This window comes from Rutilus rutilus (assembly GCF_951802725.1).
Source record: "Rutilus rutilus genome assembly, chromosome: 2".
NCBI classification, from domain to species: domain Eukaryota; kingdom Metazoa; phylum Chordata; class Actinopteri; order Cypriniformes; family Leuciscidae; genus Rutilus; species Rutilus rutilus.
In genome coordinates, this window is record NC_140210.1 from 636,063 (window position 1) to 653,236 (window position 17,174).

General features: G+C 42.5%; 2 protein-coding genes across 3 annotated transcripts in view; one reads left to right on the forward strand and one right to left on the reverse strand.

Annotated features, from left to right (window-relative positions):
• Window positions 1-126: 126 nt before the first annotated feature.
• Window positions 127-7,981, forward strand: prozb (protein Z, vitamin K-dependent plasma glycoprotein b). Its single transcript, XM_084399294.1, has 8 exons — window positions 127-409; window positions 1,245-1,408; window positions 2,858-2,882; window positions 3,390-3,503; window positions 4,202-4,333; window positions 4,420-4,484; window positions 4,584-4,701; window positions 6,195-7,981. Exons 1-8 carry the CDS (start codon window positions 334-336, stop codon window positions 6,680-6,682), a joined length of 1,182 nt encoding a protein of 393 aa, XP_084255420.1. The 5' UTR covers window positions 127-333; the 3' UTR covers window positions 6,683-7,981.
• The window catches only part of pcid2 (PCI domain containing 2), a 12,929-nt gene continuing 3,725 nt past the window's right edge, over window positions 7,971-17,174 (reverse strand). Inside the window, exons 5-15 of one of the 2 annotated variants that reach the window (XM_084399283.1) lie at window positions 15,138-15,203; window positions 15,004-15,045; window positions 14,668-14,722; window positions 14,463-14,566; window positions 13,890-13,965; window positions 13,505-13,646; window positions 9,499-9,599; window positions 9,026-9,099; window positions 8,701-8,826; window positions 8,440-8,563; window positions 7,971-8,174 (exon numbers count right to left, since the gene is read on the reverse strand). In XM_084399283.1, coding sequence (XP_084255409.1) covers window positions 8,085-8,174; window positions 8,440-8,563; window positions 8,701-8,826; window positions 9,026-9,099; window positions 9,499-9,599; window positions 13,505-13,646; window positions 13,890-13,965; window positions 14,463-14,566; window positions 14,668-14,722; window positions 15,004-15,045; window positions 15,138-15,203 — 1,000 coding nt within the window. In that variant the 3' untranslated portion in view covers window positions 7,971-8,084. Of the gene's footprint in view, window positions 8,175-8,439; window positions 8,564-8,700; window positions 8,827-9,025; window positions 9,100-9,498; window positions 9,600-13,504; window positions 13,647-13,889; window positions 13,966-14,462; window positions 14,567-14,667; window positions 14,723-15,003; window positions 15,046-15,135; window positions 15,204-17,174 lie in introns of both variants that reach the window. The other variant, XM_084399282.1, reaches the window with a different exon arrangement.

The following is a 17,174-nucleotide window of genomic DNA, read 5'->3' on the forward strand; positions in this document are numbered from 1 at the left end:
AGTGTATGTGGAGGCTCTGGACGCGCTGACAAACACACAGATGAAGAGTTCAGAGGTCATGTTGACAGACTAGAGTCCAGACACACACCGCTGAGCACACACAAACAATCATCGCAACTTTGCCTTATTCACCATATACACATGAAAGACTCGCTCGTTTGACAGAGTTTAATCACAGAGAGCTGAAAGACGTCAACATCGCATCATTTTCTGTTAATGCTTCACGTATCCCGAGGAAGAGGCTTTCTGGATAGTTATTGCTGTGGGCGGAGCTACAGATGAGCTGATGATCCGTGACTGACAGGTGTCAGGAGCTTCTTCTGATTGATCGTGATGGAATCACTGATATGTCGTCTGCTGTTCTTCACGCTGATCATTCATCATGTGTCGTCGAGGGATCAACGCACGGGTGAGAGAGTCCGGCTAACCTAACAACGTTTCGCTAATGTTCATAATAAGTTACGAAAAGGTGTCAAACTCGTCCAGGTTTTAAAACCTTTTTTTTCCTGCTTGTGCAAACATTAAGGAAAGGTTAGATAATTTGGCAAACATTATGATAATTTTACTTTCGAATGTTCTGAAACGAGTAGTAACATTTAAAAAACGTTAAATAAACGTCCAACTAAAACATTTCAGAAAAACACGTTCCATGAACGAAGTATAGATAATGTTTTTGTGCAAACGTTTTGAGAACATTATTGAAGACCAGATAACTTTGAGCGAACGTTCATTATTAACGTTCCCAAGTTACTCTCGATCCTTGTTTTGCTGATTTAAAGAGTTAGATTAGGACACTCACTGGACGTGTTGTTCCTCAAACCACTGTGATCAGAATGACTTCGGGATGTGAATTTGTGAACAGCGAACAGGGAACGTTCTGGCAAGTTCTTGAAGTTACGAACAAACGCTCCTCCAGTAACGTTAACAGAACGTTTGTTCAAAGTTATCTGGTCTTTAATAGTGTTCTGAAAATATTAGCACATTATTTGTCATTCATAGAACTTTGTTCTGAAACACGCAAGTTGGACGTTCATTAACGTTTTTTAAATGTTACTACTTAAAAGTAACTTTGTTCTTAGAACACATCTGGGGTGCGTTTCCCAACTGTGGTCGCAGGTTCCGTCGTTACCAATAGAGTTCAATGGAAATTGCGATCATAGTTGGCCAATGCTGCTTTTGGGAAACGCGGCCCTTGTTAGCTGGGATGATGTTTGTGGTCATGATGAGTCGAGCGTGTGTTTCAGTGTTTCAGTCTCACCGGCGGGCGAATTCGCTGCTCCTGCGCTCCAGACGGGCTAATGCGTTTCTGCTGGAGGAGATCCTGCAGGGGAATCTGGAGCGCGAGTGTATCGAGGAGAAATGCAGTAAAGAAGAGGCCCGGGAATACTTCGAGGACGACCGGAAGACAGTACGACATCTGATGATCACCACACACCAATAACCGCATTTCCAATACCCTTCAATTCGCACAAATTGAAATTGCGATTTGAAAATACGCCCAATGGAAACACGTACATTTCGGAAAAACTCTCAAATATTTTTTTAACTCTCGCATGAGGATTTTCAGGCAATTCGAAAAAGGAATATTTCGCAAAACTGCAATGGAAACAGTTTTTTCGCATTTAAAGGTCACATCAATCGTTCTTTAAAGATGCCGCCGTATGTTTGGACAGAAGATGAGACAGTTCTTCATTAAACTCGTTAAAGACAAATAAATTACGTGAATACTGGATTCTATACAACAAAGAAATGCCATGATTTATCAAGATCTTGAAGCAGAAATGAGGGAGAAACACCCAGACACTTTCCTTGCCATTAAAGCTTAACACGCCTGCGACTCCTTAATAATAATAGCTAGTGTGGCGGCTGAGATTATGACTTATTATCGCGTGAGGAAAAAATGACCTTTTAGTCGCATATAACATCGGTTAATGGAAACGAGTTTACATCTCGCAATTCTGACTTTATTTCTCACAATTGTGAGATATAAAGTCCAATTCAAAGGAAAAAAAGACAGACTTTTTTTTTGTTTTACCTCAGAATAGTTTATATCTCACAATTCTGACTTTATAACACGCAATTGCGACTTTATATCATGCAATTCTGAGAAAAAAAGTCACAATTCTGACTTGATATATCGCAGTTGTGAGAAAAAAAGTCGCAATTATTATTTATTTATTATTCAGTGGCGGAAACAAGCTTCCATAACTATCAGCTATTTGAATCAATAACAGGTTTATTGAAGCGTGCTGACTGAAAGCACCACCTGTTGGCCGGAACAGGTAATGAGGGCTTTAAAAACAGAAGGAGCTTGTGGTTTTATATATCGCGATCAAAATGTAAAAGAGTTCCCGTGTTTTAAATGTTAAACGTTTTAAAATCGCGGCGCGTGAACCTGAAACAGCAGACGAGGCGAATAGTCTGTTCAACGCGTGATGTTTAACGTTACATCAAAAACAACCTTTAACTTTACTCCCATGTTCGCCATAGTGCGAATAAAGTGCAATAATTATATTATTTGAGGTTATATGAAAATATCACAGGCTTTGGACAATGAAGCGCTACTCACCAGTGGCAGATTACAGGACAGACTGTTGTCCTCTTCTGCTTGAGCGCGGGCTAATAGACTCCGCCCATCAAGACAGTATCCATCACATAAGAAAAAAAATGACATGAAAATCGAAATTATCACATACCAATTCATAATTATGACATTAAAATGTCGTAATGATAATCAAAAAAATGTCAAAATTATGACATAATTATGTTTTTTTATTTATTCTTTTTTATAAGTAATTTAACTAAATGCTGCTGAAACAATTTCACTCATTACAACTCTTTTTATTTCCCTGTAAAGAATGAGTTCTGGGCCAAATACTATGGTAAGTGACCTTTAGAAAGTTTAATCATACTTGAATTAAATGAAATGACTGTTATAATGATAGCTGCCTGCCTGGCCCAACACAAAAAGTCACTGTTTGTATTTAAATAGGTAAATTTTTACAACACAGAGTGTTTCAAAGCAGCTTTACAGTGATAACAGGAAAAGAATGCAACAAAGTTTGTTTCTAGAAGAAAATAGTGTCATAGTCCAGCTTAAGTAAGTTGAGTGATGACTCATTTTTGTTGTTAAAAAGTTATTAATTTAGTTCATTTATATATATATCCGCTCTGGAGAAAACCGTGATGTCATCGCGGTACTGCAATAATTATCCAGTCATAGACTCTTAACCTTAACCAAACAGTGACTTGCTTTGGCAGAGCAGTGTAGTTTTAACCTGTTTTAACACTATTTATCATTGTTCAATTCTTTACTTTTACAAGTAGCCCACACAGTATTGTATTGTTCTCTTCAACTGATATTTTCCTGCCGTTCTTCCCGTTCTCAGACGGGGATCAGTGCAGCTCGCGTCCGTGTAAACACAGCGGAGTGTGTAAGGACGGGATCGGCGGCTACACCTGCACCTGCTCCGACATGTACATCGGCTCCGACTGTCAAACCGGTGAACGAGATCATTTACACGGGTGAAAAGAGGCTTTCGCACCGGAGGAACCTTTTCATGGTTCCTAGAACTATTGGCGTTCCCGGTGTTTGTCGTGTTCACAGCGCAGGAACTAGGAACAATTTTAGTTCTAGGAACTCCTTTTGGAGGAACTAATTTACTCCTCCTTCAGAGTCAGTCTAAACCAGCGCTATAGGAACTATCCGTGACATTAGTGTTCGCTGATTGGCCGAATGCATGCAAAACACCAACGCCCGCCATTTTTAAAAAGGCTGTGTACACACACAGATTATAGCCTATATATTTACTCCAGAAACTAACTCTACGAACATGTAAAACAATTAAATTCAATTCAATTCAATTAAAATGTATTTGTATAGCGCTTTTCACAATCCATATTGTTTCAAAGCAGCTTTACAGAAAGTGCATTTCAGAAATGTACATAGAAAAATACAGTTAGTTAATCATGTATTAAAACAGTGATAGATGGACCTCTCAACCTTACTCTGAGGAGAAAATCCAACACGTCACTTCAGAGTTCCTACTGGCGGTGCGAATGAAACCAGGAAAACGTTCCTATGGGAACCATTAGTTCTCTGGGAATTCCTAGAACTAAGTTCCTAGAACTACCCGGTGTGAAAGCCCCTAAAGTCATGCTAGTGAATATGTGTCAGATGCTTCATGATGATGTTTTGCAGATAAATCCCAGTGTCCGTCTGCCGGGCCGTTAGCATGCGAGCACTTCTGCAGACCCACGGCTGACGCGTATCGATGCTTCTGCACGCGCGGATTCACACTTCACAGCAACGGCAGGAGCTGCTCGCCAAACGGTACCGCTGTCTTCTCATTGGCTGCGTTGCTGTGGCTCATTTGCATAGTGTGGAACATGTGACACTGACCTCCTCCATGTTCTCAGTTCAGAACCCGTGTGGAACGACGAAGACGTCCAGCTTCTGTCCTGATGGAAGATGCCCGTGGGAGGTGAGAATCGACCGGGTTACCCAGCATCCCTAGCGCAGGACACCATACTCAGCCAATCAGAGGAGCACTTGATGATGATGATGATGATGATGTGTACAGGTGCAGTTCATGAACGGCAGCGGTGATGTCATCTGTCACGGTGTGGTTGTGGGCCGTAAGTCAGTGCTGACGTCAGCCGTGTGTATGTCGGCGCTGCCAGAGCGCTACGTCTCTCTCGGTGAGCGCTAACCAACCGTTCCATAAAAACATAAGAATTGTGACTTTAAAGGTGACATATTACGCCCCTTTTCACAAGATGTAATGTAAAGCTATGGTGTCCCCAGAATGTGTCTGTGAAATTTCAGTGTGTGTCCCTTTAAATGCAGATGAGCTTTAGCTCCGCCTCCGTTCAGAAGAGGGTGGAGTCTTTACACAAGCTTCAGAAACTCCAGCAATAACAAAACAGGCCAGTCTCACTCATCCAGAATCCCAGAATCACCAGTAGCGAGTGCAGCCTTACCAGTAGATGCCAGTGGCGTAACTTTGTTTTAAGAAGTGGGTGGGACAGGTGTGTGTATGGGGGGCTTCATAGATGCACTTTTATGATGGACAGATGCACTTTTATGATGGACAGATGCACTTTTATCATGGATAGATGCACATTTATGATGGATAGATGCACTTTTATGACGAATAGATGCACTTTTATGATGGATAGATGCACTTTTATGATGGATAGATGCACTTTTATGATGGATAGATGCACTTTTATGATGAATAGATGCACTTTTATGATGAATAGATGCACTTTTATGATGGGTAGATGCACTTTTATGATGGATAGATGCACTTTTATGATGGATAGATGCACTTTTATGATGAATAGATGCACTTTTATCATGGATAGATGCACTTTTATGATGGGTAGATGCACTTTAATGATGGGTAGATGCACTTTTATGATGGATAGATGCACTTTTATGATGGATAGATGCACTTTTATGATGAATAGATGCACTTTTATGATGATAGATGCACTTTTATGATGGGTAGATGCACTTTTATGATGGATAGATGCACTTTTATGATGAATAGATGCACTTTTATCATGGATAGATGCACTTTTATGATGGATAGATGCACTTTTATGATGAATAGATGCACTTTTATGATGGATAGATGCACTTTTATGATGGATAGATGCACTTTTATGATGAATAGATGCACTTTTATGATGGATAGATGCACTTTTATGATGAATAGATGCACTTTTATCATGGATAGATGCACTTTTATGATGGATAGATGCACTTTTATGATGAATAGATGCACTTTTATCATGGATAGATGCACTTTTATGATGAATAGATGCACTTTTATTATGGATAGATGCACTTTTATCATGGATAGATGCACTTTTATGATGAATAGATGCACTTTTATCATGGATAGATGCACTTTTATGATGAATAGATGCACATTTATGATGGATAGATGCACATTTATGATGAATAGATGAATAGAATAGAATAGAATAGACTTCAAAAAACATACGGCCATTCACTCCCATTATAAAGCTTGGAAGAGTCAGGACGTTTTTTTATATAACTCCGGTTGTATTCGTCCGATAGAAGAATGTCATATACACCTAAGATGACTTGAGGGTGAGTAAATCATGGGCTAATTTTCATTTTCACTACCCCTTTAAGTGCCCATGCTCTTGTCTTCCAGCGGTCCGGGACTCGAGCTCAGCGCTGGTTGTCTCCAGCTGGACGCCTCACAAGCATTACTCGTCTGGGCCGGAGAACGATCTGGCGTTCCTGGAGCTGAAGGAACCGCTTCGAGAACACATGTCCATCGTCCCGCTCTGCCTGCCAGAGAAAGACTTCAGCGAGAACATCCTGATGAGGGCGGGCAGAGAGGGCGTGGTCATGGGCGGAGCCAGACACGCTTACCTCTCATTGGACGACTGTCGGGACGCTCTCAACCTCACGTTCTTAATGACCAACAAGATGTTCTGCATGGAGAGACAGGAGTCTGAAAGCAAGTGTGAGGTGATGTCCGGGAGTCCCGTGGCGACAGTGGAGGGGAAGACGGTGTTCCTGACGGGACTTTCTCTGTCAGTCGGAGGCTGTGATAAAGGACTCGTGTTCACCAAACTGTCCCGATACTTGCACTGGCTCCGGCCGCTGCTGCACGCATCCGAGAAAGAACAATGATGATGAAGAAACGACACCAATAACCTGAGCAGTGTTGTGTGTAACTCATTACAAGTAACTTGAGTTAAGTAATCAGATTACTTTTTTCGGTAACACTTTATCTTACAGTGTCCTTGTTACATGTTACATGTACTTGCCATAGTAATAACAGTAAATTATGCATAATTACATGCAACAAATCCTAATACTACCCTAAAACTGTAACAATCACAATAAAGTGTAACCCTTTTTAAGTAACTAGTAAAGTAACACATTACTTTTAAATTTACAGCAACATATCTGAATTAATTTTTCACAATAACGCAAGTTACTTTTTCACATTTATTGACTGACATCGCTCTTGTCCCCATGTTGAGAAATCGAAGTGCAGAGGCGTGTGTGTGTGTGTGTGTGTGTGAACATGATGGTTACTGTTGTTCTAGACTAAATGTGAGCACTTTATCGTCGCACTTTCACAAAAAAAGATTCAGTATTCCTTAAAATTATGGAATGCAAAATCAGAATAATACACAAACCTTGACCATAAGCAAAAATGACAGTTTTTTTTTTTGAGTAAGTGTTAAACTTTCTTCTCCTGCATCTATTCTTGCGTTATCCAGAACAGCAGCTGAAAGGTTTGGTCTTAAAAAGTAACTAAGTAACACATTAGTTACTTTTTAAGGGAGTTACGCAATGTTGTAATGCATTACTTTTCACAGTAACTTTCCCCAACACTGAACCTGAGAAGCTCATGTGTGGGTCATATTTTACTGCAAAATAACACTATAGATTGATATTGCGCAAGTAACCCGTCCCTCAACTTCTGATCAGCATAACGTCAAATTATAGAAATATGCATTTGAAAATTACATTTACAGCGAGTCAGTTTTATGATCCGAGTCACTGATTCCTCAAGAGTAAAACACTGCAACATTGATCTGTATGTTTGAGTGACATGTCAACTTCTGACTCAGCCAATCATATGTGGTGTTAGGGGCGGGGCTATCTGACTGACCGACCAATGATGGGCCTTTAAATTAAGCATTTATACATCATCATAGTATTTGTTTTTAGCAATCTGACAAAATATCGTATTACCGTCATGAGAATCACTACTGAACATGAGAAATACAAAAGAAAACATTGATTATTGAAGTACGTTACACAAGAAAATACAATTTCAGTCTTTCTACTAAACGTCACGTTTAATTCCATGTGTTACTTGCAGTTTCTTCTAATTATTTGACTAACTTGTTTCACAGTAAATCCTACACCAGTGTTTTGTCATGAGAATGTCACAATAAAAAAATAAGTACAAAACTGTGACGTTTATTTGACAATCAATAAAAAAAACAAGGTCAAACATAGAATGAGAATGATACTGAGGAACGGTGGGTAACAGATGCATTCTGGGAGCTGATGTTCAGGACACGCTGGACAGTGGAGGGAACGGGTTCTGCTTGCTGACGACCAGCTTCTGGTGCTGATGGGAAATATAACCCTTGATGTGTCCCTGAGACAGAGAGAGAACACACAATATTAACAGCTAGAACCTCCAGAACCGCTTCACTGAGATAAAGCGTAAATCAGAGAGTAAAACTAAATGTTTTCCTCATATTTTGATGGTTTATTTGAACTTGACACAACTGTAACTCCTGAAGTGGTACAATGTAACACGGACCAACAGATTGAGTGTGTGACTGTATGCATGCTGGTCCTGTGTGTTTGTGGCAGCAGGAAGTGATGCGCTTGTGTCAGGAGGAAGTGATGCGTCTCACCATGTAAATGAGGTTGGCCAGAATGCACTGCACTTCATCGATGTCCACGTCCTCCACCTTCATCATCCTCAGAGAAACCAGGAACGCATCCAGAGGAAGCTGATGAGTCCTCAGTAGATGATACCTGCACACACACACTTAAATCAGCGTGTGTGTGTGTGATGGGTAGGTTTAGGGGTCGGGTTAGTGTGTGTGTGTGTGTGTGTGAGTGATGGGTAGGTTTAGGGGTTGGGTTAGTGTGTGTGTGTGTTGTTCACTCACACTTTCTTAAAGAGGTTCCTGTATGTGATGATCTTCAGCTTCTCGAGGATGAGGAAGATCCCGCAGCGGATGAAGAAGGTCTCGTGTTTCACCAGAGCTTCATTGAGCAGCAAGAGGTTCCCCTCTCTGACACACACACACACACAAGCAGAAGATGAGGATTGACAGCACTGTGTCTGTGTGTGTGTGTGTGTGTGTGTGTTACCTCACAGCCCTGGTGACATCAGCCATGAGGTCGTACTTCTTCAGCAACTGTGTGTGTGTGTGTGTGTGTGTGTGTGTTTGTTTGTTTGTTTGTTTGTGTGTGTGTGTGTGTGTGTGTTACCTCACAGCCCTGGTGACGTCAGCGAACTGCATGAGGTCGTACTTCTTCAACAGCTGATGTGAGGGCATGTGACCCTGACAGACAAACACAAGCTGTGAACATTCTTGGTTAAATTAAATGTTAGTCATCAAAAATCCTGTCTAATTCATTGAAATCATAAAATGTACATAATTTTAAATAAAATGAACTTAAGTTATTGAAAGTTTAACAAAGACTTAATATGGTATAGATCCGTATGAAATATTTTATTTTTCACAAATTCTGGATTTATTATTTAAAACAAATTTATTATTATTATAAAAAAAAAAAAAAGTTGATTCAGTCTGCAGCCCTGCTTTTGATTCATAGATAATTTGCCAAATTGAGTGAGATTCTGTGTTATACAGTAAACTGTGTTTCTATGACTGGATAGTGTGTGTGTGTGTGTGTGTGTGTATATGTGTGTGTATGTGTGTGTCCCAGTGACGTCGTACCAGCAGCATCTTGACGGGCAGAAGGTAAATCAGGATCAGCCTCTTGTTCCTCTGACAGGAGCGATGGCAGTGTGTGAAGGAGAAGGACAGACACTCCTCAGCTGGACACACAGACACACACACAATAAGCCCCACAGATCAACAGCAGCACTCTAACACACACACACACACACACACACACACACACACACACACACACACAAACAAACGCGCACACATACACACACACACTGAGCTAACTACACAGCTCACACTCACTCTCACACTCTCATTTTCACTCTCACACTCACTCACACACTCACTCACTCACACTCAGTCTCACACTCTCACACTCACATTTTCACTCACACACTCTCACTCTCACACTCACATTTTCACTCTCGCACTCACTTTCACTCTCTCTCACGCTCGCTCTCTCTCACACTCGCTCTCTCTCACACTCGCTCTCACTATCACTCTCACACTCTATCGCTCTCTCTCACACTCACTCTCACACTCTCTAACACTCTCTAACACTCTCTCACACTCACTCTCACACTCACTCACTCTCACACTCACTCACTCTCACACTCACTCACTCTCACTCACTCTCACTCTCACACTCACTCTCACACTCACACTCACTCTCACTCTCACACTCACTCTCACACTCACTCTCACACTCACTCTCACACTCACTCTCACACTCACTCTCACTCTCACACTCACTCTCACACTCACACTCACTCTCACACTTTCACTCACTCTCACACTTTCACTCACTCACACTCTCACTCACACTCATTTTCACTCTCGCACTCACTTTCACTCTCACGCTCACATTTTCACTCACTCACACTCTCACACTCACTCTCTCTCTCACACTCACTCTCACACTCACTCTCACTCTCACTCACACTCATTTTCACTCTCGCACTCACTTTCACTCTCACGCTCACATACTCACTCACACTCTCACTCTCACTCTCACACTCACTCTCACACTCACTCTCACACTCACTCTCACACTCACTCTCACACTCACTCTCACACTCACTCTCACACTCACTCTCACACTCACTCTCACTCTCACACTCTCACTCACACTCATTTTCACTCTCGCACTCACTTTCACTCTCACGCTCACATTTTCACTCACTCACACTCTCACACTCACTCTCTCTCTCACACTCACTCTCACACTCACTCTCACTCTCACTCTCACACTCACACTCACACTCATTTTCACTCTCGCACTCACTTTCACTCTCACATTTTCACTCTCACACACTCTCTCACACTCTATCGCTCTCTCTCACACTCACACTCTCTCACACTCACTCTCACACTCACTCACTCTCACTCTCACACTCACTCTCACACTCACTCTCAGACTCACTCTCACTCACTCTCACACTCACTCTCACACTCACTCTCACACTTTCACTCACTCACACTCTCACTCACTCACACTCATTTTCACTCTCGCACTCACTTTCACTCTCACATTTTCACTCACACACTCTCTCACACTCTATCGCTCTCTCTCACACTCACACTCTCTCATACTCTCACACTCACTCTCACACTCGCGCTCTCTCACACTCGCTCTCTCTCGCTCTCACACTCACTCTCACACTCACTCGCTCTCACACTCACTCTCACACTCACACTCACTCTCAGACTCACTCTCACTCACTCTCACACTCACTCTCACACTCACTCTCACACTCACTCTCACACTTTCACTCACTCACACTCTCACTCACTCACACTCATTTTCACTCTCGCACTCACTTTCACTCTCACATTTTCACTCACACACTCTCTCACACTCTATCGCTCTCTCTCACACTCACACTCTCTCATACTCTCACACTCACTCTCACACTCGCGCTCTCTCACACTCGCTCTCTCTCGCTCTCACACTCACTCTCACACTCACTCGCTCTCACACTCACTCTCACACTCACACTCACTCTCACTCTCACTCTCACACTCACACTCACACTCTCACACTCACTCTCTCTCTCACACTCACACTCACTCTCACACTCACTCTCTCTCACACTCGCTCTCTCTCACACTCGCTCTCACTCACTCACTCTCACTCTCACACACACTCTCACTCATTTTCACTCTCGTGCTCACTTTCACTCTCACGCTCACACTCACACACTCTCTCACTCACTCACACTCTCACTCTCACACTCACTCTCACACTCACACTCACTCTCAGACTCACTCTCACTCACTCTCACACTCACTCTCACACTCACTCTCACACTTTCACTCACTCACACTCTCACTCACTCACACTCATTTTCACTCTCGCACTCACTTTCACTCTCACATTTTCACTCTCACACTCTATCGCTCTCTCTCACACTCACACTCTCTCATACTCTCACACTCACTCTCACACTCGCGCTCTCTCACACTCGCGCTCTCTCTCACACTCGCTCTCACACTCGCTCTCTCTCGCTCTCACACTCACTCTCACACTCACTCGCTCTCACACTCACTCTCACACTCACTCTCACTCTCACACTCACACTCACTCTCACACTCGCTCTCTCTCACACTCGCTCTCTCTCACACTCGCTCTCTCTCACACTCGCTCTCACTCACTCACTCTCACACACACTCTCACTCATTTTCACTCTCGTGCTCACTTTCACTCTCACGCTCACACTCACACACTCTCTCACTCTCACACTCTCTCACTCTCACTCTCACTCTCTCTCACACTCGCTCTCTCTCTCACACTCACTCTCACACTCACTCTCACACTTTCACTCACTCACACTCTCACTCACTCACACTCATTTTCACTTTCACTCTCACACACTCTCTCACACTCTATCGCTCTCATACTCTCACTCTCACTCTCACACTCACACTTTCACTCACTCACACTCTCACTCACTCACACTCATTTTCACTTTCACTCTCACACACTCTCTCACACTCTATCGCTCTCTCATACTCTCACACTCACACTCACTCTCACACTCACTCTCACACTCACTCTCACACTCACTCTCACACTCACTCTCACACTCACTCTCACACTCACTCTCACACTCACTCTCACTCTCACTCTCACACTCACTCTCACTCTCACACTCACTCTCACACTCACTCTCACACTCACTCTCACACTCACACTTTCACTCACTCACACTCATTTTCACTCTCGCACTCACTTTCACGCTCACATTTTCACTCTCTCAACCTCGCTCTCTCTCACCCTCGCTCTCTCTCACACTCGCTCTCTCTCACACTCGCTCTCTCTCACACTCGCTCTCTCTCACACTCGCTCTCTCACACACTCGCTCTCTCACACACACTCTCACTCATTTTCACGCTCGCACTCACTTTCACGCTCACACTCACACACTCGCTCTCTCTCACACTCGCTCTCTCTCACACTCGCTCTCTCTCACACTCGCTCTCTCTCACACTCGCTCTCTCTCACACTCGCTCTCTCTCACACTCGCTCTCTCTCACACTCGCTCTCTCTCACACTCGCTCTCTCTCACACTCGCGCTCTCTCACACTCGCGCTCTCTCACACTCGCTCTCTCTCACACTCGCTCTCTCTCACACTCGCTCTCTCACACTCGCTCTCTCTCACACTCACTCTCACACACACTCTCACTCATTTTCACTCTCGCACTCACTTTCACTCTCACGCTCACACTCACACACTCTCACACTCTCTCACTCTCACACTCGCTCTCTCTCACACTCGCTCTCGCTCTCTCTCACACTCGCTCTCGCTCTCTCTCACACTCGCTCGCTCTCACACTCGCTCGCTCTCACTCTCACACTCACTCTCACACTCACTCTCACTCACTCACTCTCACTCACTCTCACTCACTCTCACTCACTCTCACACTCACTCTCACACTCACTCTCACTCTCACTCTCACACTCACTCTCACACTCACACTCACACTCACACTCACTCTCACACTCACTCTCACACTCACTCTCACACTCACTCTCACACTCACACTCACCTGGTTTGAAGTCGCTGTCGAACATGGCCTTCCTGCCCACGTAGTATCTGTAAGTGACGCGCTGGGCGGTGGTGTACTCGTCCTTCATGCTGGAGCTCTCGATTGCGCGGATCAGAGGCTTACACAGGTGCAGCTTATTGATCTGAATAATATTTGAATAAATATATGTTAATATTAGTTAATAAAAACATAACTGATCATTGTTAGTTCAGGTCTATTAAATTATATTAACAGAGACAACTTTTGATTTTAATAATGTATTAGTAAATGTTGAGATTTACATTAACTACAACGAATAAATGCTGCAGAAGTATTTTTCATTAGTTCATGTTAAACTTTATTGTAAAGTGTTACCAGAATATTAATAAAAACTCTGGACTCTTACTTTGAAATAGATCTTGAAGAGCTGATTGATCAGAAACAACATTCCCCATCTCTTCGAGTCATCGATCCCAGTGCGACTGAAACAAACACAAGCACACGTCACATGCCTTTAGTTCTACAGTACTTCTACAGTATAGTATTTATGCAGTGCTCTATACAGTTCAGATTGATTCAATGCAACAGCTGATTGACAACAAGTGTGAAAGTTCGCTCAGTTTGTTTTATGCAACACAAACATGTTGTTTTGATACCGTGTATAAATAAGTGGTAGAAACGAATTATTTTTTATCGTTTAGCATTCAATTATACCCTACTGTTCAAAAGTTGTTGTTTTTTCCCAAAAAGTAGAACTTTTATGCATCAAGGACTCACCAAAATTGACAGTAAATTATTAATAATGCTCTGTCATGAAAACTCATTTGGCATGGTAATGGATACGACAATATCGATGTGTTTGATCTAGGCGGAATAGATCTGCTGCTGCTGTTATAATATTAATACTGTAATATACTTTCATAATTCTTTTGTCCTGTTAAGGCTACTTCTGTAATGTTTTATTAATGTAATAACTCACTTGTCGTTGGCACAGACTCTGAAGCAGCTCATCAACTGATCCGCTGCTTTCTCCAGCATGTCTCCAACATTCCCCTTCCCCTTCACCTGCAGCTGCTGCTCCGCCTACACACACACACACACACACACACACACACACACACGCGCGCGCACGCCGTGAGACGCTGCATCTGTTGCAGATCCACAGATGAATGAGTTCCACTCACATTATTGGCAAATATCCTGAGGTCGAGGGTCACGGCAAACATGATCGGCAGAGCCCTGAAACACAGCAATCATCAGTGACTGTCACTATGTTTAAGGTTTGACCCAGAACTGCTACATACAAATTTCTAAAAAAATTCATAAATTTTAGTACAGGAAAAAAACTTTGCAAATGGTTTAAGATGATCAAAATACACATTTTCTTTTTTCAAATTTTTTTTTTTGCAGATATAACCATTTAAATTAAATTACAGCACCTTGTGCGTTCCGGGTCAGTTTTGACCCGGGTAACAACTCTATTTTTTCTTAACAACACAATTCCATAAGCCGCGTCTCACCAGTTCTCCTCTTTATGAGCCTGAAACGCCCGCAGAAATGATGTTCAGCTGCGTTAAGGTCACACACACACCAAACACTCTCCACACACACGAGTGCACTGCATTACACTAGAAGATCCCGAGTAAAAGGATATTGAACCACCACCGTCTGGCATTTGTAGGCCTCCACAAAGTCATGATTGGACACAGCGAACGTGCACCTGCAGAGGGAGAGACAAGACGCCTATGAGTGTGAACACACACATGGCCGTATATGTTTGCATCATTACAAAGGTTTGGGTTTGGCGAGACATTTATATCATGGGTCAGATTAATGTACGCCAGACAATGTGTTCAGTTTTAACTAACACAGACAGGTCGCCTAGGTTTCCCTTGCACCGCTCAGTGCAACAGGGTTGTCCCCTCTCACCTGCACTTTTTGCCATTGCGATTGAGCCTCTCGCCCTAAGTATAAGGCGTCATACAGATATCACAGGTCTTGAAGTGGGGGGTAGGAAAGCGCTTATTAGTCTGTATGCTGACAATATAATATTGTATTTGCGGAACTCTGAGAGATCAGCTCCCATTCTCCTAAATTTAATTACTTTTTTTGGGAGACTATCGGGGTATACAATTAATTGGTCAAAGAGTAACTTTATGCCTCTTTCTGATACTTACAGGCCTGCTTTTTTGGAGAATATTCCGTTTAAGATAGTTAGGGACAATTTTACGTATCTCGGACTGACAATCCCCAAAGATCCCAAATTAATATTTAAGTTAAACTTTGTGGAGTTTCTTTCTAAACTCAAAAGTAATATAGGGAATTGGAAACCTTTACCTTTGTCCATGATTGGCCGTATAAATTCAATTAAAAATGGTTTCTCTTCCTAGATTCCTATATCTTTGTCAAAATCTCCCTATTTTTCTTACCTCTGCTTTCTTTAAGGAACTGGATTCTATAATCTTGTCTTACGTTTGGAATTATAAGACCCACCGGATTTCTAAAAGTCATCTACAAAAATCCAAGTCTTCAGGTGGTCTGGGTATGCCAGTATTTAAACATTATTATTGGGCTGCCAATATTAGGGCTTTAATGTTCTGGCTGAAGGGGACCCCTGACCCCCGAGGCCCCCTTGTGGGTACAAATGGAGACTAAACTTGGCTGTTCGCACCTCCTTAACGGCACTGCTGTTCTCCAAATTGGATAAGCCTAAAGAGTTGAATAAATTAAGTTTTGTTTCAAAATCTTAAATCAGGTGAGAACATTTTTGTCCCTGCCGGAGAGCTCTGTTCATATGCCAATTTGTTACAATCATTCCTGTTTACCCCTGTGGTCTGATAGAACTTACCATGTCTGGCGGAAGAAGGGTTTAGGTTCCATTAAAGATCTTTATGTTGAAGGGCGGTTCGCATCTTTTGATCAGTTAAGAGAGAAATTTGATTTGCCTCACGCACATTTTTTTCGCTATTTACAAATCAGAAGTTACGTCAGGTCCAAAATTTGTCATTTTGAACTCCACCCGGAGAAGCATGTCTTTTTCTATGTTCTTTTTAAAGGGATACTCCACTTTTTTTTGGAAATAGGCTCATTTTACAGCTCCCCCAGAGTTAAACAGTTGAGTTTTACCGTTTTCGAATCCATTCAGCCGAACTCCGGGTCTGGCGGTACCACTTTTAGCATAGCTTAGCATAGATCATTGAATCGGACAGGACCGTTAGCATCTCTCTCAAAAAAATGACCAAAGAGTTTCGATATTTTTCCTATTTAAAACTTGACTCTTCTGTAGTTACATCGTGTACTAAGACCGACGGAAAATGAAAAGTTGCAATTTTCTAGGCTGATATGGCTAGGAACTATACTCTCATTCCTGCGTAATAATCAAGAAACTTTGCTGCCGTACCATGGGTCCAGCAGGCGTAATGATATGACACAGCGCCTGAAAATAGGTCTAATAGGTTAGACAAACTTAGTCCCGGTCACGTTGGAAGTTACCGAGCTGGGGACTATTTTCAGGCGCTGCATCATATCATTACGCCTGCTGGACTCATGGTACGGCAGCAAAGTTTCTTGATAACTAGAGAGATGCTAATGGTCTTGTCCGATTCAATGATCTATGCTAAGCTATGCTAAAAGTGGTACCGCCAGACCCGGAGTTCGGCTGAATGGATTCGAAAACGGTAAAACTCAACTG